The sequence below is a fragment of the Nematostella vectensis genome, chromosome 13, assembly GCF_932526225.1.
Source record: "Nematostella vectensis chromosome 13, jaNemVect1.1, whole genome shotgun sequence".
NCBI classification, from domain to species: domain Eukaryota; kingdom Metazoa; phylum Cnidaria; class Anthozoa; order Actiniaria; family Edwardsiidae; genus Nematostella; species Nematostella vectensis.
This window is the reverse complement of record NC_064046.1, coordinates 1,676,880-1,697,613: the sequence shown is the minus strand read 5'-3', so window position 1 is coordinate 1,697,613 and position 20,734 is coordinate 1,676,880. Positions and strand designations below refer to the sequence as shown.

Sequence of the window (20,734 nt, the reverse complement as noted above, 5' to 3'; positions counted from 1 at the left end):
AACGTCGTCAGGGTAATAAAATGGTATCCTTATTTGAATATAATCCATGCGTTTTTTAACGACCCCCTTACGCTCCCACTTTGTTTGCTTTTTTTTGGCTTGTGGATATTTGAGAATCACCAAATCACACTTTATGTCTTTCTATTTATTTTATGCATTTCAAATGACATCAAAACAAAGGTTCCCAAAACGTCTTTTTTTGCTACTTTGATTTCCTATACACAAGAAGAGACAATGCGCCCAGGCGTTACGATGACACGGCGACATAGCAGCGATCCCCCAAGGGACCCAAATAGAACTGTATTATTTTCTTATTTTCATCCTGTATCTCTGAGAGCTGTGCGTGCGCCTCCCCATTAATGACGCAGGTTGCAAGAGCATCACAGCATTCGCAGTAAATATCGGTGCTTGGGCCCTTTCGGTTCTTCACAGCCTTCTGTGAAGCAATTAGCTTCCATATCGATTGGGTAATCCGAATGTATGTTAACTGCTTTTTTCTTTAGGCCGTGGTCGAGGCCGGTTCGATTTTTTCCTCATTGTTCAATTACAGGAAAAACCTGCGTGTAAGAACCTAGTGATTTAATAACATATAGGCACAACCTACTTAGCCTAAAAATTCTAAAGGTTCTTATATGATGGGTTACTCCATTGAAACAAATTTTGGGGCTTTATAGCCAAAATCGTTGTTGCGCGACCTGCCAGAATCCAAAATTCCTTTCTTTGTCTTGGGAACCAAACAATCAAAACCAGACTAACCGCCCCAAAGCTTGTGTCTGACTACGTGCTATTCCCAAACGAGGCATAGATTTTGGATTTGCCGGGGTCGCGCAACAACGAATTTGCCTGTAAAATATAAATTTTGCTAAACATTTTGCTGTTCCATTAAGATTAGATTACAGATAAAACATAGTCATACAGTAAGATATATCTATAGCAAAATGGCTATGTATTCTGTCACACCTACTGTTGATTAAGCAACTTGGAAAACAAAATTAAGAACCTATTTTGCCTTTGCATGCTGGTTTTTACTGTAATTCAGTCCTGAGTACTTTTGTGCAAAATTGTAAAAAAAAAAAAAAAAAAAAAAAAAACAGACTAAAATCAAGTCCCATGAGACATAGAAAAGGGAAAGAATTGGTGGGTTGTGAAAGGGTGTTTGGGGAAAGAGGGTTCTGCCTTCCCCTTGACCACCAAAAAGGTCTTTTTCAATAGAAGACTCGCCAAATCGATAAGCTACATAAACCTTAATACATATTCCAAATTCAGAACATATAATTTAATATAGGATAAAAATTTTACACAAAAACAAGAGTTAACATGTCAACATGAAGCGTTCTTGCATCTGGTTTCAAAATTCTTATCTCCTAACATAGGAATTTTGAAAGCAGAGGCACGCAGGCTAGTAAACATAGAAATGTTAAAACAATGAATATGGTAACACCTAAAGACAATGTTTAACACACTTCTGTCATTCAATGAAATACTATGCAAAGGTTATCAACTCCTTAATGTATATGGTATAAATAATATAAATTAAAGAATGCTTCCTGCTGAGCAATAAAAACTTCACAAGCTGTAAATGTTCATTTGGTAGGTTTTTACTGTACAAACCTTCATTTTGTCTAGTTCTTTCCAGTATGTTCAGCATTTAGGAAAAAGTAATACTACTCTCAAATTCTATTCTCAACAAAATGTGATAAATTATATGCAAATTGTAATGTATATTACATTTGTGGTTTTTCACAAGAGATGGTACATGGTTTGCAAGAAAGATGTCCACCTCCTACAGGCCCGTAGCCAGGATTTTGAACGGGGGGTTCGTTTACCCATTTAGCGGACCATTTTTTCTAAGGTAGCTCGTCCTAGCTTGCAGTGGTACTCAATTTTCCTTCATCAGGGTGGACCTTCAAGTCGTGTGCGGTGGTTCTTCCGAACCCCCCAACCCCCCCCCCCCCTGGCTACGGGCCTGTTTTTTTTAACTACTCAAAAATATGTGCCTGAGCATGCCTCATGCCTCTAGACAGTAATAACTCATTTAAAGCACTTGTTGCAGTGTTAGGGCTGCTCTCCAGTGTGTTTCCATTGATGATATCTTAGGCCTGCAGATTGGTTAAAACGTTTACCACATTGCTCACATTCATATGGCTTCTCTCCAGTGTGTATGCTTTTGTGCGATTTAAGTTTGTACAGAGTACTAAAGCACTTGACACAGTGACAACACTGATACGGTCGCTCTCCACTGTGTATCCGAGCATGAACTTTAAGGCTCCCAGATGCCATAAAGCCTTTTTTACAGTGAGTACACTCAAATGGCCGCTCTCCACTATGTGTCCGAGTATGTATTTTAAGATATGATGATTGACTGAAGCATTTACCACATTGCTTGCATTGAAATGGTTTCTCGCCAGTATGAGTCTTAGAATGCTCTTTTAGGTGTTCTTTCCGTCTAAAGCATTTTCCACATTGAAGACACTCGTATGGCCTTTCATCTTCTTCATCATTATGGGTACGACCATGAATTTTTAGGTTGTAAGCTCTTGTAAAGCATTTACCACATTCTTCACATTGAAAAGACTTTGCAGGAATAACTGAATGTGTGCAAGCATGATGTTTTAGACTTTGCAAATACACAAAATCTTTTTCACAGTGAGAACACTTATATGGTCGCTCTCCACTGTGAATCCTAGCATCTACTTTGAGCCCAAAAGATTGTTGAAAACATTTACCACATTGCTCACATTTGAACGGCCCTTCTCCAGAGTGTATTTGAGCATGTTTCCTTAGGTCTCCAGATTGTGTAAAGAGTTTGCCGCATTGATTGCACTTATATGGTCGTTCTCCAGTATGATATCGGTAGTGGACTGTGAGGTATCCAGCTTTTGAGAAGCATTTACCACATTGTTGGCACTGATATCGCTTTTCTCCTTTATGCAAACGAGCATGCAGTTTAAGGGTATATGCTCGTGTGAAGCCTTTGCCACATTGCTCACACTTGAATGGCCTTTCTCCAGAGTGGGTCAAAACATGTTTTTTAAGGTAACTAGAAACTCTAAAGCATTTGCCACATTGAGGGCACTGATGTGGACGCTCTCCGGTATGCGAGAGAACGTGCAGCTGTAGTCCTGAAAGCTGTAAAAAGCATTTTCCACAATCTTGACAATTGTGGCGCTTTTCTCTCCTTTCTCCCGTATGTAGTCGACCATGCTCTTTGAGTGTGTAAGCCCGTGTAAAGCATTTACCACATTGCTGGCACATGAACCGCGCAGTATCGACTTTTGCTGGTTTAGACTGCTTCTTACGTGTTTGTGACTGCGGCTTTTTACCCTGTTTATCGGATTTATCACTTTTTCCTTGGGTTCCCCTCGTTTGCTTTCGAGTCATGGTCAATCAATCTTGTATCATAATATTCGCTTTCTAGCGAGAAAACCTACAGCAATTTCGGCTTTTTACTCTCTTGAATACTCTTTTCAGAACTTCTTCCATTCTGCTGCCAAATCGTGGTCAATCTGGTAACACAATATTCGCTTTTGAGCGGGAAATCGATCAGCATTTTCAGGGCGCCATATCTGAAATTGTTTCTAGGGAGTTATGGGATATTGACACCAATGACGTCATTTACGCAATGTCCCGGATGACGTAAAGCGGCTAAAAATAAACACTGACAAACCAATCAGCGGAGTTACCCCACCAGGCTAAGAAGGGGTCCCCGCCATATTGTTTCCTTGCTCCTAACAAGACGTGAAGTCCCTGAAAAATTCTGAAAACACATAAGAATAAGTCTTAGCCATGTCAGGAGGGACACTGCAGGTAATGAATCTCCAAATTTTTTCATTCTATCAAGTATTTATGATAAGAATGTGAGAGAAATCGTTGATCAAAGTCGGAAAAGCTTACCTGTATCCTCCGCTTACTAAACCGAAATTATTTTTGTACCTGCAGAAGGCAATAGATCTTGTGACTAAGGCTACAGAGGAAGATAAGGCCGGGAATTACGAGGAGGCGTTAAAGCTTTACGAGCATGGAGTTGAATACTTTTTACATGCAATAAAATGTGAGTAACTTTACAGAAGTCTGTTTCCTCTCATCTTATTTTGCAAATTTTTCATTTCCTGTTACAACATTGATTTAAAAAAAAACGTCGCATTGTCCACGATAAGTGTGGGTGACAATCAGCTAATTCAGTATTTGAAGCTTATAAGCGACTGAATTAATAGAAGGTTAATAACCCCAAATCACCATTCTGACACTATTCTAATATTTGATATAAGTATCATCCCAAACTCTTCGCTTTGGCATTCAGATTTGTATTTTTCCCCATACAAATGAATTGATATGAAGTTTCCATTCATTGCATTTATTGCATTGTTTGCAATATTGTGAAGTAAAATCTCGCAAACAATACTTATGCAGAATACTTGACTGTATTAGCACTGAAGTGTTCATGCATCATGTGCCCTGTTGTTGAGAGTGACTTTTCCCTCAACTCAAAGGCTTAAAATGTAAAATGTTATGCACATTCGATTTAAAGCTCTGTAATTTTAAAGTTGGTGTTGACTACACCCAATACATCTGTCTATTGCATTATGTCTAAAATTGTTTTTGTCAATGGTTTTCTAAAGGTGAATTGCTTCTTTGCACATGCATTTGAACTCTGCTGGTTCTGGTGTACCAGTGGCATGTGGCACATGGTCGACTTTCTGCAGAGGTCGGCTTCCTTTGATATTTTTTTAAATCTTTAACAAACACATTTATATAATTCGTTTTGCAGATGAGGCTCAAGGGGACAAAGCCAAGGAGAGTATCCGCTCAAAGTGCTTCCAGTACCTCGATAGAGCAGAGAAGCTGAAGACATACTTACGCCAGAAGGACAAGAAGAAGCCTGTGAAAGCTGGGGGGTCTTCGTCTACCAAAACGTAGAGTCCAAAGCTGTCTAAAGTCTTATAACCCATAACACTTATTAGGGATTAAGTCAATGTTACGCCTTGTCTATATGAAATAGTGTAATGGAAGACATCCACAACACCTACTAGTTTACAGTCTCCACGCCTTTTTTTACAGATTTGCACTCATTTGATACTACAGGTGATATCTTCTATGTTTCACCTGCTTTAAAAGTTAAAGATCACAACACCTACTAGTTTACAGTCTCCACACCTTTTTTCACAGATTTCGCACTCATTTGATACTACAGGTGATATCTTCTATGTTTCACCTGCTTTAAAAGTATATATACAGTCCTGTCTTTAAACGGTTTTTCTTGTGTGTTTTCTTTTTATATTGACAAATTTTGGACAAGGATATTTGGATGATTGAAGTTCATACATTTTGCTAAACATATTTTGAATTTAGTACTCTTTATTAGCTCTTCTGGTTTACTCCAATCTGTATTTTGCTTTCAATATTTCAATTAAGATAGGTAAAGACCTGTAAATTTCTCTCAGGTATGTCCTGTGTACCCTGTAAGAGGCCTGTACGCTGTTTTTTTCATTTACATTCCAATTGCAAATACATGCAGATGAATCAGTTTGATTGTCCTGTGTTTATTCGCATGTATTTGCCTTTGGAAATAGTTCATGAAAAGAACAGCATTTGTCCTAGAAATAAAAGGCCTACAAAGAATAAGTTGCTTTTGAAAATATAAAATTTATTTACAATCTCTCTATATAAAAACTTTCCCTCTCTCTCTACAGCTAGAAGATACTAAAATAAAATAAAAACTTGTCCTTTCATCTATTTTTAGTGGTGGCGGCAAAGACGATGATGACGAGGACAGTGACAGTGACAATGCTGAATCGAAAAAACTCAAAGGACAACTTAACAGTATGTGGCATACTTAAATGTTATCTTACAGGAACCAGAGCCCCACCTCTTCCCCTTCATTTTTTTGTTCAGAAGTAAAAAACATTTTTGTATGAGCGCCACCCCATGATATGCATCTCCCCCCCCCCCCCAAAAAAAAAAAAAAAACGCCTGACTTTGGACTTTTTTTCTTTCAATATAAAATAATAAACAATTATTCCAATATATTTAAAACTCAACCCACCTTGATTAGCTACCCTATTTGTGGGTTTGTACAGGACCCAAAATGATCCCAGGACCCGAAACAATCCCAGAACCTGAAATGATCCCCAAAAGTTCCCCAACTGATCCCGGGACCCGAAACGATCCCCAGGAGTCCCCGAAATGAACCCCAAGGAATTGCAGTAATGGACAAACAAAAGGAATGTGGAAGGATTGGCTTTCAGTTTTAAAAACATATTAAACATTTTAGCGTCATTTTTGTTACTATTCAGAAATTTGAATTAACTAAAACCGTAGCATTAAGATTTTTTAATACGACTTCGCAGGAAATACAGCTTTCGAGCTTTCGACAGCTTGGTTGAGTCAGCAATTGGGGTCAAATGAACGACTGAAGAACCAGGCGTGAATAAATCATTTATGCATAACAAGCCATAAAAGAAAGTATCCACAGATTAGACATGCCTCTGCTTTCCCGTAGGAAAATGTTTGTTTGTGCTCGTTGAATGAAAGACCTATCATAAAGAGGGATAGAGAGAAATCATGCAGTGGTGTACGCACTACTACAGTACATGAGGAATTTCAAAACTCACATATTGCTTTCAACCAAAGCCACATCTCATAATATTTTGCAACGGTAGTAAAAGGGTTGTTCGAGTGCATTACTCAGTGTGCTTTTGTCATAGCATCTTCTCGGCCAAACCGGCTGTCGGTAAATATTCGCCCGTATGAACATGGATTTCGTGGTGAAATATGCGTTTGAATGTCAAATGAATATAGATTTTTTAGGGGTGATGTTTACCGGAAACAAGATTTATAGTGTCAGAGTCATGTGATGGAACTGCAAATGTTTCGAAGGTCAAAAGTTTGGTTGCTCTGAAGGCTGTGCTTTGGCTGTGCTATGTTTATGTTGTACTCCTTCCCGAGTAGCAATTAAAAGTTGTGTATTTATTTTGGACTCTGTTTATGGGTTTACTGCCGGGGCAATGTAATAAATAGAAGGTATTGGAATTTAATTTTTTTAAGTCATGTTATTTAGAAATAGATTCACTGTCAACCCTTAATTATGCTTTAAAAATGGGAAGTGCTTTCTTCTGCTTTCCCTTTGCCCATTACCGCAATTCCGTGGTGTTGATTTCGGGGACTCCTCGGTATCGTTTCGGGTCCGGGGATCAGTTGGGGTACTTTTGGGGATCATTTCAGGTCCTGAGATCGTTTCGGGTCCTGGGATAATTTCGGGTCCTGTATAGGTTGAGTAACCACTAATGTGAAATTGAGACGAAATAAAAAAATTGGATTGAATAAAAAAATTTAAAAGAACACACTTGCCTGTGCTTATTGGAGCAATAACATATGAAAATACCCCATACTCCAGGGGTTTCATTAGGCCCAGGCAGAAGCATCAGCTATCTTCCACCGAGCGCCGGCTACTTTTTTTTTTAAGTCGACTTATGTTTTGTTTGAACTAAAAAGATAATTGACTTCCACCAGCTACTTATCAATCTCCCTGCCTACTCTGAAAGTTAATGAAAGCCCAGTACTCTCTATGATTATGAAACAAACAGTGGTTTTACAATGCTTTTTATCAACTGTAGGTGCTATTGTAATGGAGAAACCGAATGTGAAATGGTCAGACATCGCTGGGTTGGAGTCTGCAAAAGAGGCTCTTAAGGAAGCGGTTATCCTACCCATCAAGTTCCCTCACCTGTTCACAGGAAAGAGAACACCTTGGAGAGGAATATTACTATATGGGGTAACCTTTACTGTGTACCTTAACTGCCGGATCGATAATAACAATTTAGCAAGGGACCAAAAAATTTCATGGTTATATCAACAACCTGTTAAACAAGGACCTAAAATAAAAGGTGCATGCCTGGTCTAAGTCGTTATTCTTGCTAGACTATGTCGAGATATGATCAAATACAAAATAATGGTCTTAAACTTCCATTGTGCAAAGACAACTTGATTTTTAATCTTCTCTGGCGACTGGACAGATAAGAATGGAGTGATTTTGAAGCAAAAAAGTTCTCAGGTTTCGTTATTTTCGTGCGCAAGCTTAAGTGTCATTTCAAACAAGCACACATTGTTTTTGAATTTTATTTTCAGTTACAATATTTGTAGTTGTTGCCATAGAGAACCACTTCCAAGAAGCTTGCCATTATTGCCTTGTGTATACAGAACAATATTTTCAACTTCGAAATGATCAAAGTTAATCTACAGTTCTGCTTTTACAATATTTACAGAGCTCTGCACTTGACATGGTCTAGCAGGAATTACGACTTAGACCAGGTCTGTGACTTTTATACCGTGGGTCCTTGTTTAAATCAAGAATATTTCCCATAGCCAGGGCATCTGGGATTATGTGTTTTTTCCTCGAAATCATGCACCAAATATCATTTGACATCATAATATTGATAATCAGTAGATGAAATGTAATATTGATAGTGATGATGTGGCCAATGAGTTTATTTCTCTTCTCAGCCCCCAGGTACTGGTAAATCCTACCTAGCCAAAGCTGTGGCGACAGAAGCAAACAACTCAACATTTATCTCAGTGTCTTCTTCAGATCTTGTATCCAAGTGGCTTGGAGAGAGTGAAAGGTATTACTTTTTGTTGTGTAAATATCGAAAACCTTATGATCCTGTCACGGAAATCTTTGTAAGTGGCTCTTTGTACTGTGATTTTTGTGCACATACAGTATACACACATACCAACGCTATCTGATTGTTCTCTAGCTTTAAAACAAGTTTTAAAATTCTTATTGTTAATTTATCAAATAAACCAGGCCTGTAGCCAGGCAGTGCTCGGGGGTTTGGAAAGGTTCGCTCTAATGAAGGAACAGTGAGCACCACTGCAAGCTATTACTAGCTACCTAAGGGATGATGGTCCTCTTAATGGATAAACAGACCCCCAAGCTCAAAATCCTGGCTATGAGCTTGTGAGCATAGTAATGATGATGATGATGACACATACCCTAATGATAGTGATGATGATGTTACATAATAATGATGACCTGATAAAATGTAATAAAATGATGATATGTAACAATGGTGATGATGATGTCAATGATAAAAAGTAATGGTGATAATGATGATGATACATAATGATGGCAATGGGGATACAAAATGATGGTGATGATGATTACCTTTCCCTTTATTTATTGTTTCAAAGACTTGTGAAGCAATTATTTGAGCTGGCACGAGAAAACAAACCTTCCATTATCTTCATTGATGAAGTGGATTCCCTGTGTGGGTCCAGAAGTGAGAATGAGAGTGAATCAGCACGTCGAATCAAGACAGAATTCCTTGTGCAGATGCAAGGTACAGTGCAGTACAGGGTCAGGTGGCAGGGCCTCTACACATTAAACTAATCATGAATTATGTGTGTATTACTAGCATTTTATTTTTCTATATTCCATGTATGTATGGTGAGTGTTTGCAGCACAATGCTGGTTAAGATAAGTCAAAGCCTGTGCAATTAGTACTAACATTGACGTCAGAAAATAAGCATTGCTAAACAAGAGAATATTGTGATGTTTGCATATAACATGGCAGACACTTTAGTAATATTTATTTTGCCTTGTGACCTGACTGAGCTATGCTACTGTAGCAATTTTTTTTATGGGCTGCGTGCTCTTGCCTCTCATGCAAGATCTGATTTTTTCTAAATCTAAGTATCCCACTGTGTTTGACAGGTGTTGGAGTCGATAATGATCAAGTTCTAGTCCTCGGTGCCACAAATATTCCCTGGACTTTGGACTCTGCTATCAGGAGAAGGTGAGATCCTGAGAAATTTGTGCGCTGGTTTTTACTTAGCTCCTCCTATTGGATTCTTTCTCACCAATTTATTGACTCAACATAAGTCTTCAGCTTATTCCATCCATATTTTCAAAAACAAAAATAAATTCCCTATGTCATCTAAATATAGACGTCCCTCCCCCCCCCCTCCATCACCAAAATTTTTGTTGATTTGCTAAATCTTTAACTTTTAGATTATGATATGTATAAATGTGTACTGTAAATGGCTACTTGCCTGAACACAATGAACCTGTTATGTCATCTGAATTTCTTTCTACGGATATTTTATTTATTATTTATCAATCAGATTTGAGAAGCGCATCTACATCCCTCTTCCAGAGCAGGCTGCTCGCAGCAAGATGTTTGAACTTCACCTTGGGGGCTCAAAGACCTTGTTGGGGGCACAAGAAATCAAACAGCTGGGACAAAAAACAGATGGGTATGACTCATCTCAACTTTGTGACTAACAGACACGCAAAGCCATTATAGCGCAGACGACAGAGAAACAGGATTCATATTCCACTTTTTCCTCCATCACCCTTATGCTTTTTGTCTTGCAGGTATTCAGGTGCAGATATCAGCGTTGTGGTTCGTGAAGCGCTCATGATGCCTGTTCGCAAAGTTCAGCAAGCAACACACTTTAAAAGGGTCAGTCTTTAAACTAGTTCAGCAACACAATAAAAACAAAACACACGACTATCCGTTAAATGTAATTGATTTATGGTTGTGACATTGCTTGAGTTTATTCACTACCTTCATTTTCACAAATAATTACTACCAACAAGCACCTTTCAGTCATGGGACTGCCATTTGGCAATTGCCATTTGCCAACCTTTATTGAAATAGGTATATACTCGTACTATCTTTGTGTTTCCCAGGTTCGCGGTCCATCACCCTTAAACCCTGATGAAATTCAAGACGACCTGTTAACTCCCTGCTCTCCAGGTGAGTTTGCAATCAATGTGAATAAAACTGAGCAAATGCCAATTACAGTTGTAGTTTATATTATACAGGGTGTGGATCTAGCTTTGGCTAAAGGGGGGGTTTGGCCCAGTGACAAAGGGGGGTTGGGGTAATTGTTTGTGGTGCATATGGCTTTCTAGCAGCCCAAGGGGGGGGGGGGGGTTAAACCCCCTAAACCCTCCCCCTAGATTCGCTACTGTTATATGATACAAATACTTACACCAGATACTTCCAGTGAAAATTTCATCATTATCTAATTACCCTGGTTCTGTGATGGATTTTTGACCATTGCAAAATAATAATTGCAAAAGGGTTTTACATTCAGTACCAAAATAGATCAACTTGAATCACAGTGAAATTCCGTCCATCCTATAATAAAAACCAGTATGCTAGAATAAACACATGCATGGACAATATTCAAAATAAACCACCTATCAAGTCGGATACCGGGCTATTGTCTGTGTCCACCTTAAACATGTATGTTCATAGGTGACAGTGGAGCCATAGAAATGAACTGGATGGACGTCCCCAGCGATAAACTACTCGAACCAGGAGTATCCATGGTAACGATTGTTCTTATTCTCACTTTCTTTCCCCACAGTCAGAAAATACCCCTGCTTTTTATTTTCAATTTAAAGGTTCTTCCTTCGCCACACTTAACTTTTGCTTGCTACTGTCCTCTGATATTTATGCCTCAACAAAAATGTATGCAACAAGGCCTTTTCTCAACAAACACAAATATATATCTATTTTTTATTTCTTAAAAATACAAACCGTGAAGTAAGTATACTACGAACTCACCCTTTACGAATCTTATTCTTCAAGTTTCTTAACCTAAAAATTGTTTGAAACTTTATACAGGTCAAAATTCTGATAGCTCCCATTCGTTTAACTTAGCTTGTCAAATCTAGAAAGCATTTTTGCTACTGAAATTCAATGGCTAGAGCTCGTAAATTTCTCGCTCAATATCGCATTTTGGGTTTTTTTTTTTCAGGGCGACATGTTGAGGTCTCTCGTCACAACGAGGCCAACCGTCAACGAACAAGATCTCAAGAAATTTGAAAAGTTCACTGCAGACTTTGGCCAAGAAGGCTGACAAGTCAAGATTCATCCTACCCTCCCAAATAAAACATTGCAGCGAATGCATACCCCACCCCTCCCCCTACTCCTTCCAGAGTCATGATGAACAGGTTAATGTGTACAGTGGACTGGGGTCGGATTTACGAGTCGGGTGGGGTTTTCTAGGATTTGATAACCCATTTCGTGGCACAAAAGCGATTTGAAACTCACATCATAGCCCTGTCCAGTCCTTTGCTTTTGAAGGGACTCGGTCTTTCTTTTCATAATTCTAATAGCAAATAGTAACAGGCTTACTTGCTTGTGTCACTCTCCAATATTTCTGTGACACTATTTTCGATTGAATTGATTTTTGGTGACTTGTTGTAACAGTAAAAATGTGATATTTTTTTTTTCTGACCGATTCTCTTCAAAACAAAGAATACCTCTCCGCATTTGGTTAAGGTATTTCAATAGTACACATCTGATGGTTAAGCAACAGACACTTTTCAGCACTCTTGCCAAAACAGTTTATTCTTTATTCTAAAATAACTCGTTTTTCGAAAATGTAAAGATTAGTGCTTCCTAGAATAAGGAAGAGCCGCCTCTCCTTATCCTAGCAAAACACAAAGTACAAGAAAACAGCCCCTGATTTGGGAAAGCCAAGTAAATGAAGTAAACAAATACATGATTTGTCTTTCAATAATATAAACAATGTTGTTCGTCAACTCGTAGTCGAGTATGACCATAGCAATACTGACAGTATAACAATGTCTAAGGGGCGGAGGGATGAATCCGCAGGTGGCTTATAAGGCCAATTCGTGCAAGAAAACCCCTTCCACAAGTCGGACACCAGTAAGAGGGGGTCATATTGGTAGGTTGGTCAGCTCTAGCCTTGCGTTTTTGGCGTTTGTTTTTGGCTGCGTTGGAGCGTTTATTTTCTGAGTGGATGGCACCTTTGTGAATCAGATTACGCCAAATCGGTCTGTCAGATGCTGCAGTTTCCCACGTTGAAACGTCGATATTGAAGTCTTTCAGATGTGATTTGATGCAGTCTTTATAGCGTTTGCGCTGGCCTCCAACTTTCCTGCTTCCACGGCTTAGTTCACCGTACAACAGCTGTTTGGGTATTCTGGAGTCTGACATACGGCAGACGTGTCCTGCCCATCGTGTCTGAGCTTTGCGCATGGTGGTAATGACGCTGGGGAGGTTTGCTCTCTCCAGAACCTCAGTGTTTGTGATTCTATCCTGCCAGCGGATATTTAGGATGTTTCTGAGACAGCGGAGATGGAACTGCTGGAGAAGTTTCTCATGTCTTCTGTAGATGGTCCAAGTTTCGCAGCCATAGAGAAGTGTTGTTAAGACGACTGCTCTGTACACTTTGATCTTGGTGCATTGTGAGATGCCTCTGCGTTCCCAGACTGACTTCCTCAATCTCCCAAAGGCACTGCTTGCCTTCGCGATGCGGTTGTTGATTTCTGCATCGATGTTGGCGTTGCGGGAGAGAGTGCTGCCGAGGTAGGTGAAGTTTTCTACATCTTGAAGTCGCTGCCCCTTAACTGTGATGTTTGGTTCCTGATATGGTTTTCCTGGGGCGGGCTGATACATCACTTCAGTCTTCTTGATACTGATGGTGAGGCCAAAGTTGTCACAGGCGGATGAGAAAGCGTCCATTTCCTGTTGCATGTCATGCTCATTGACGGCGTTGAGGGCACAGTCATCAGCAAAAAGCAGGTCACGAATCACAGTCTCTTTGACTCTAGTGACGGCCTTCAGACGTCGTAGGTTGAACAGCTTTCCATCACACCTATACCTGATGGGGATGCCTAGGGGTGTCTCCCTGAAGGCATCGGTCAGCATTGCAGAGAACATCAAACTAAACAGTGTAGGGGCAAGGACACAACCTTGCTTGACTCCATTTGACACTTGAAAAGGGGCAGAGGTATTTCCATCATCAAGAACACGGGCCATCATCCCATCGTGAAATTGTCTAACAATCTTTATGAACCTCTCGGGGCAGCCGAACTTCGCCATGATTTTCCACAGTCCCTCTCTGCTCACAGTGTCGAACGCTTTTGTTAAATCTACAAAAGTGGTATAGAGATCTTGATTTTGTTCCACACTTTTCTCCTGAATCTGACGTGCAGCAAAGATCATATCAACAGTTCCTCGACCTGCACGGAAACCGCATTGGCTCTCAGGGAGATGGCCTTGCTCAAGGTGTTTGAGGAGACGATTGAGAAGCAGTCGGGCAAAGATCTTTGCAGCGATGGAGAGAAGTGAAATCCCTCTATGGTTGTCACAAGATCGCTTGTTGCCCTTTCTCTTGTAGATGTGGACGATTGTGGCATCTTTAAAATCTTGCGGGAGGGTCTCACTTTCCCAGAGCGATTGGAATAGCACTGTTAATTTGTGTAGGAGAATAAACAATAAACAAAAAAAAAATAAACAATAACAAAAAAACAATAAACAATAATAATATACATTAAATATACATTAAATAATAATAATAAACAATAACAAAGGTATGTCTGGCTAAGGCTCTTTAGACATTGCAACGTTTTATTTTTGTATGTTATTAGGGCAGCACAATGTTTATAAAAACATGTACTTAGACAAAGAATGAACCACAGGTAAAAGTGCCAGTACAAATGAAACGCTTTATTTTAGTTGATATCATTTTATTAAATTTGCAATGACCACTAGCTGATTTGCGGTCACCAATGATAAACAAATTCGAGAGCTTAGTAGTGACGTAGATCGTGAAATACGAAAGATTCAAACTTTGTAAATATACTTGATAGATTAATGTACCCTGTCTATTTTGATTGCGGGTTTTGCTCAGCATCCTTATTCTAATACTTTTTACAAAAGTAGCTACAGCCCCCTCCCCTCCCCCCCTTCCGACGCCACTGGTTCGAATAATACATTTCCGCCGATGGAATGTAATGATAGAGGCAGAAATGTTTATTTTGACGGCACGTGAATAACACGTGGGCTTGTGAGTGCAGTATGGGAGGGAGTATATAAGGGGAGACTAGCGTGTTAGTGTCACTCCAGCTCTCCAATTTGAGCGATATTGACTTTTGAAAACTTTCACTTTCCATTATGGATAAGGACAAGGTCGCGGACCTTATTTCAGAGCAGATCTCAGCTAACAATACCACTCTTCTAGCTTCGATGCAAAAAATGTTAGATTGCTCAGTGGATCTACAACTAAAAGAAATGAAGTATGAAGAACCAAGAAAGTTTAAGAAGTAGGCCAATGAAGACCAATTCAAATTTAACTCTAAACTAATGGATTCGTTCTCCGGCGTAGAAGAACACATCAAGGAAAACTCGATTCCCAAGGCCTTGGAAGAAATAAAAAAAAGGTGAGACTCTTATACAAGAGCGTCAGAAACACATTCTTCTAGCAGACAAATCCGAGTATGGTTGGGCTCGCTGACGATTCTGATGATGAAAAACGAATCTTTAAAGCAGGGTTGAGGGTCAAATTACAGCGTAAAGAGGCCGCTAAGAAGCCGACTAGTTTCCAAAAAGGTCGTTTGGGGGCTTCGTTTAACCGACAGAACTCGAATCCCATCCCAGTGATCCAAAATCGGCAAGCCGGTCAAGTTGGCGCCAGTTCTTCAGCCATCAAGACTCGAGGTGTTCGCCCCGGTAACTGTTATAGCTGTGGGAAAGCTGGTCATTGGAGAAATGAGAGCTCAACACCGAAGTCAACCTGACTGTATGACAGCGATGGAGATCAAGGTGTAGTGAATTCTAGTTTATTTAGTAACGATTTTTTTCCTTCTTGTGCCGAAAGTTTCGAGTTGTCCTCTGAATGTTTGCAAAACCAGTTTCCTATAATTTTTTGTATGTAATATTTTTGGTGAGGGCCACAAGGTTATTAGCCAATTGGCTATTAAGTGCTTCCTCTTTAAATAAAGTCTTTATTATTATTATTATTATTATTATTATTATTATTATTATTATTATTATTATTTTTATTATTATTATTATTATTATTATTATTATTATTATAGTCAGAGGTAGATTAATCAAATTTATAGAATTTTGAAAATCTATAGGCGCATCTAGCTTTATCCTTGACATTATCGTTGTTGGATATAAGATTCCTTTTCTTAACATTCCAGGTCCTTTTGTTGGTAAAAACAACTCGTCGGCGTTTAAACACGCATCTTTTGTTAACGAAGCCATCAAAGAGCTTATTTCTAATCATTGCGTAGAAGAAATTACCTATAAACCAGAAATCATCAATCCTTTATCAGTTTCTGTCCAGTCCAGCGGCAAGAAACGTCTTATTATAGATCTCAGACATGTTAATAAGAGCATTTACAAGCAGTAAGTAATTACTAATTCTCTCTATTACTCGTCTTGTATGGGTGAAAGGGGGAACGATTGAGTAAAATGGTCCCATAGTATTCAGGAGAGATCCCAAGAGACAAGAATAAAGTGAGTCCACTATGGAATATTTTTTCTTTAATTTTCCATTTTTTTTTTTCACCACTATACAAATTCTCTTGCGTACTAGATTACAAACCGAGTGCTTGGGTTACCTGTGACATAACGACATAAAAAAGAAACATGCTTTTTTATGTCGGTATGCCAATTTTATAGAAGTATTTTCATCTTGACTCAAACGTTTACTTTTTCAACAAGTGTAGGGATGTCAAACTAAAAATTGGATAAATTCACCCATCGATGTTGATGCATATATCTTCAAGAACTCACCACTCTGAGCATTTTGATACCACCCCCATCTCTGTAGCACCTTTGGTTCAAAAGTTATTATTTTATAAAGGTGCCAAAATATGGCATATAATTAGATGAAATATCGCCTATTTTAGTTACAAACAGCCTATACTGTGATGGCACCATTGTGATGAAACTTAGCAATATGGGAATATTAAATATTTAGTCATAACTTTTGAATAGGCCAATGGATTTTGATCAAATTTTCAGGATTGCTTGGTTGTCATGAGAGCTTTCGACAAATATCGAAAGTTGGTTACTATGGTAACAAATGTGACGCCACCAAGGGTGAAAACGCAAATTTTAACAAACAAAAGTACTTTTTTATGAAAAAGTTTATTTCTTGTTACTACTAATGTACCCGACAACTGCTAAATGACCAATTACAGGTGCATATTAACATTTTGACACCGTTACCATGGTAACAAACTGAAATTACCCATAATAATTGCAAATGACTAATTGCTCTAGCATAGTAGGTAATCATGATATTGACTTCCCAATCTGAAGTAGTTCAAAGTATTGGCCAGGTATTGCCTTCAGTTAATGGTTGCCATGGCAACCAAAAGGAACGGTTGAGTACCCTTTACTATTTGTTAAATCATACTTTATATCAGCCAGATAATAGAATTTGGTTGAAAATAAAAATGTGTTAACCCTGTATTTTTATAGCTTATTTAAGCATGACCTTAAAGATTCCTCATAAGCACCCTTAAAGAGCAGGTCACCACATAACCTTTCAGAATTGTCTGAGAATCTATCCATCCTCACTACTTTTGTCCTAATAGCATAAAAATATTCTATAATAATGATGAGTTATGATAGTTTATATAATGCAGACACATGTTCATTCCATATTTAATAGTTTTAAGTTTTGATAGATTGTACAAGTTGTACAAATTGTACAAGGACCAAGCAAAAATGGAAATAGTCAGATGTCAGTTATGAACTCACAAGACCTTTGACAGCACCAGTGGTACCTGCCTGTTTCACTGATCATGCTGATACAAAAGAAAGAAAACATACTGCAATTACTTTAATCAACTAAAGAAATCTCTATTATTTTTTTTAAAATACAGTCCTCAAACAAATGAAAGGTGCACACTTCTGGTCCATCAATTTTTCGTAAAATTAATCTATATTACGGCAGACACCCTCGTTTTTGCTGAAAAAAACTCTTTTCTTTAGGCGGGTTTGAAATCTTTGACGGGAGGTTGAGATTTTCGAACAAGGGACTCTTGAGTCCCATAACATCTATCAACAACATTGGACTCGATTACTTCAAAAAGTTTCCCCCAAAACCCAAAGCAAACTCGTGACTCCTTATTCCAACTAGGAGGCTTTTATTTTCCTTTAACAATGCAATAAAATCACACTTATCTATTAAACACGGCTGCATTGCGGCATAACCCCCGCAGACAGTACCACCCGCAGCCGCCATGATGGAGATGCTTTCGCCGAGCGCCTGGAAAAATAAAGATTTTGGGGTGGATCCGCCCCTAAAATTACATTTATAATTAAGAAAATGAAAACTACAAAGATTAATAAAGTCACTCTTACCAGTTTCCTAAGGAGATTGCTCTCCCAGGCACTCTTTTCGTGTGATTAAAACTTTCAAAACGCCGAAAAACCGAGCGAAAGTCCTCCAACTGGCGGGAAACTCTCTTGTCAGTGAAGTTCATTCCTTGGCTATGCCCCAGTGCCTTAGAACAATAGCAGAGTGACCGGGATCCATCCCATAAAAGGAAAAGTTCCACAGGATCCCCGTGCGTCAGAGAGTGCCGTCCATCGAAAACCTCGCATGTTTACCAAATGTCAGCTTCGCGTCGAAAGCTATTTCTCAAAATATATAGCAATTCATATCATGAGACACAGCATAACAGGATAGTTGGGGATAGTTGTTTTATTGCATATGTAAAAGACAGATCTGTGGCTTTAAGAAAAAGCGACAAATGGCACTGCGGATTTGGGCAAATTTTGAGATACTGAACAATATGACGGCGCCTCTTCTAATCCCAGTCCCCCGACCGGGCGCGGACCCTAACGAGTGCGTATTTAAAAGTGTAAAAAAAAAGCATTAGAAAAAGATCAGACGAGCTATACTATCAAAAGGTATCCGTCAAAGGATCTTCCATATCCTATGCAAAAATCATATCTATAAAGGTCTACTTTTTAATAGAAAACAAATGTAATTAGACATTTTTACCACATTGTGGCCTGTTTGGTTAAAAACCAGGTTAACCAGCACATATCACTTGCCATTACACAAATTTGTAAAAGCAGAGTATCTAAAAAGTGTTTAACAAGTACTTGGAATTAATATAATTCACAAGACTCTCAATGCGCTTCCTTCAATGACAGATAACAGAACACACAACATTGTCTTAAAGTCTTAAAGTCTTAAAGTCTTAAAGTCTTAAAGTCTTAAAGTCTTAAAGTCTTAAAGTCTTAAAGTCTTAAAGTCTTAAAGTCTTAAAGTTTATAACCTTTTATAGCTTTCGCTAACGCAAAGGGGGGATGGTGTACCCTGGCTAGAGGCGGCGCATATAGCCAGGGGCCTGCTTGGATCTTAACGCAGGCAAGGCGGCGGCCTGAAAGAGCTGTAAGGATGGCAGGGCCGCAATGTCGCCAGATACCAAGTTCCAAGTTCTTATTGTTCTTGGTATGAAGGACATGCCAAACGCATTTACGTTTGCTTGCAACTGTCTATAGCTTATATCTGTCCTTCTGGATGTTCTTGTGTTCTCTTGGATGCTTGTCGGGAATGGGATTTTGACTATGTTGTTTTTGATCTTAAAAAACATTGATAGTTGCAGCATGAGGCGTCTTGTTTCCAGAGTGTCCCAACCTAGAGACTCAACCATTTCTGTAGTGCTGGCTTTATAATTGTAGTTGGAAGTTACAAATCGCGCGGCGCTTTTTTGTACCTGCTCGAGGAGGGAAACATCCTTGGTGGTGTACGGATTCCACACAGCGGCGGCATATTCAAGTTTAGGCCTGACTAATGTCATATAGGCACGTTCTTTAACCTCTCTTGAGCATGGTTTAAGGGTTCTCCTGATTATACCTAGTGTACTGCTAGCACTGCTTGCGATCTTAGAGCAGTGGCTCCCCCATCGTAGGTCGCGAGAACAGCGCACGCCCAGATAATCATGGGAGTCAACAGAAGATAGTATTTGAGAGTTAATCTCATATTCATGCAGGCTTGGGTTGCGTTTGTTAGTGACGGATAACAGATGGCATTTGGAGACGTTAAAGGCCATCTGCCAGGTATCAGACCAATCAGAGAGATTGTCGAGGTCATGTTGAAGGACTTGATGATCATCGACCGAGTCAACCTGGCGATAGACAATGGCATCATCCGCGAATAACCGCATCTGTGAATCTAGAGAATCAGCAATATCATTGATAAATAGGAGGAAGAGTGTTGGCCCGAGGACGGTGCCCTGGGGCACACCTGATGTAACGGGTACCGCGTTAGATTTTGCACCATCGACGGCAACAAACTGCGAACGATTTGTTAAGAAAGCAGATAACCAGGACAGAGTCTTTCCGGAGATGCCATAGAGCTTAAGCTTTTGCTGTAGCTTCGAGTGCGAAACTTTATCAAAAGGCTTTTGGAAATCTAACAGAAGAACATCTACTTGGCCATGTTTATTAAGGATCGAAGCCCAGTCATGTACCGCTAGGATTAACTGCGTCTCGCAGGAAAAACCTGCACGAAAACCATGTTGTAGATTGGATATAATGTTATGCGCAGCAAGGTGCTTGTTTAGATGACTTAGAACTACATGCTCCATGACTTTGCAGGCCAAGCATGTTAGCGAAATTGGTCGATAGTTGCCAGGATCGCTCTTCGCGCCCTTTTTATAGACCGGGGTCACCCTTGCTATAAGCCAGTCATTAGGAAGCTCTCCATTGGCATAGCTTTGATGGAATATAAATGTCAACATGTCTGATATTTCGGTTGACAGATCACGGAGAACACGGGCAGGAAGACCATCGGGACCAGTCGCTTTGGAGACATTGAGGAGTTCCAGTTGCTTACGTACACCTGGGACTGTGAAGGTGATGTCATTTATCGCAGCGAACAAGGGTTGTCCTAAATCAGGGATACAGCCATTGTCACGTGTGAACGC

The 20,734-nt window shown here is 39.4% G+C and overlaps 3 protein-coding genes across 3 annotated transcripts; 1 reads left to right on the top strand and 2 right to left on the bottom strand.

The window, feature by feature from the left end:
• Positions 1 to 1,850: 1,850 nt before the first annotated feature.
• LOC5507307 (gastrula zinc finger protein XlCGF28.1) lies at positions 1,851 to 3,596 on the bottom strand. Its single transcript, XM_001627907.3, has one exon. It carries the CDS (start codon positions 3,379 to 3,381, stop codon positions 2,056 to 2,058), a length of 1,326 nt encoding a protein of 441 aa, XP_001627957.3. The 5' UTR covers positions 3,382 to 3,596; the 3' UTR covers positions 1,851 to 2,055.
• Positions 3,597 to 3,649: 53 nt separating this feature from the next.
• On the top strand, positions 3,650 to 12,550 carry LOC5507328 (vacuolar protein sorting-associated protein 4B). The gene is made up of 13 exons (XM_001627920.3): positions 3,650 to 3,807; positions 3,940 to 4,051; positions 4,769 to 4,913; positions 5,741 to 5,820; positions 7,614 to 7,771; positions 8,500 to 8,618; positions 9,190 to 9,338; positions 9,713 to 9,794; positions 10,123 to 10,254; positions 10,376 to 10,463; positions 10,694 to 10,760; positions 11,268 to 11,341; positions 11,773 to 12,550. Exons 1-13 carry the CDS (start codon positions 3,787 to 3,789, stop codon positions 11,872 to 11,874), a joined length of 1,329 nt encoding a protein of 442 aa, XP_001627970.1. The 5' UTR covers positions 3,650 to 3,786; the 3' UTR covers positions 11,875 to 12,550.
• A 58-nt stretch (positions 12,551 to 12,608) lies between these two features.
• Positions 12,609 to 13,868, bottom strand: LOC125559086. Its single transcript, XM_048721025.1, has one exon. The coding sequence runs from the start codon at positions 13,866 to 13,868 to the stop codon at positions 12,609 to 12,611; it is 1,260 nt and encodes a 419-aa protein (XP_048576982.1).
• Positions 13,869 to 20,734: the final 6,866 nt, after the last annotated feature.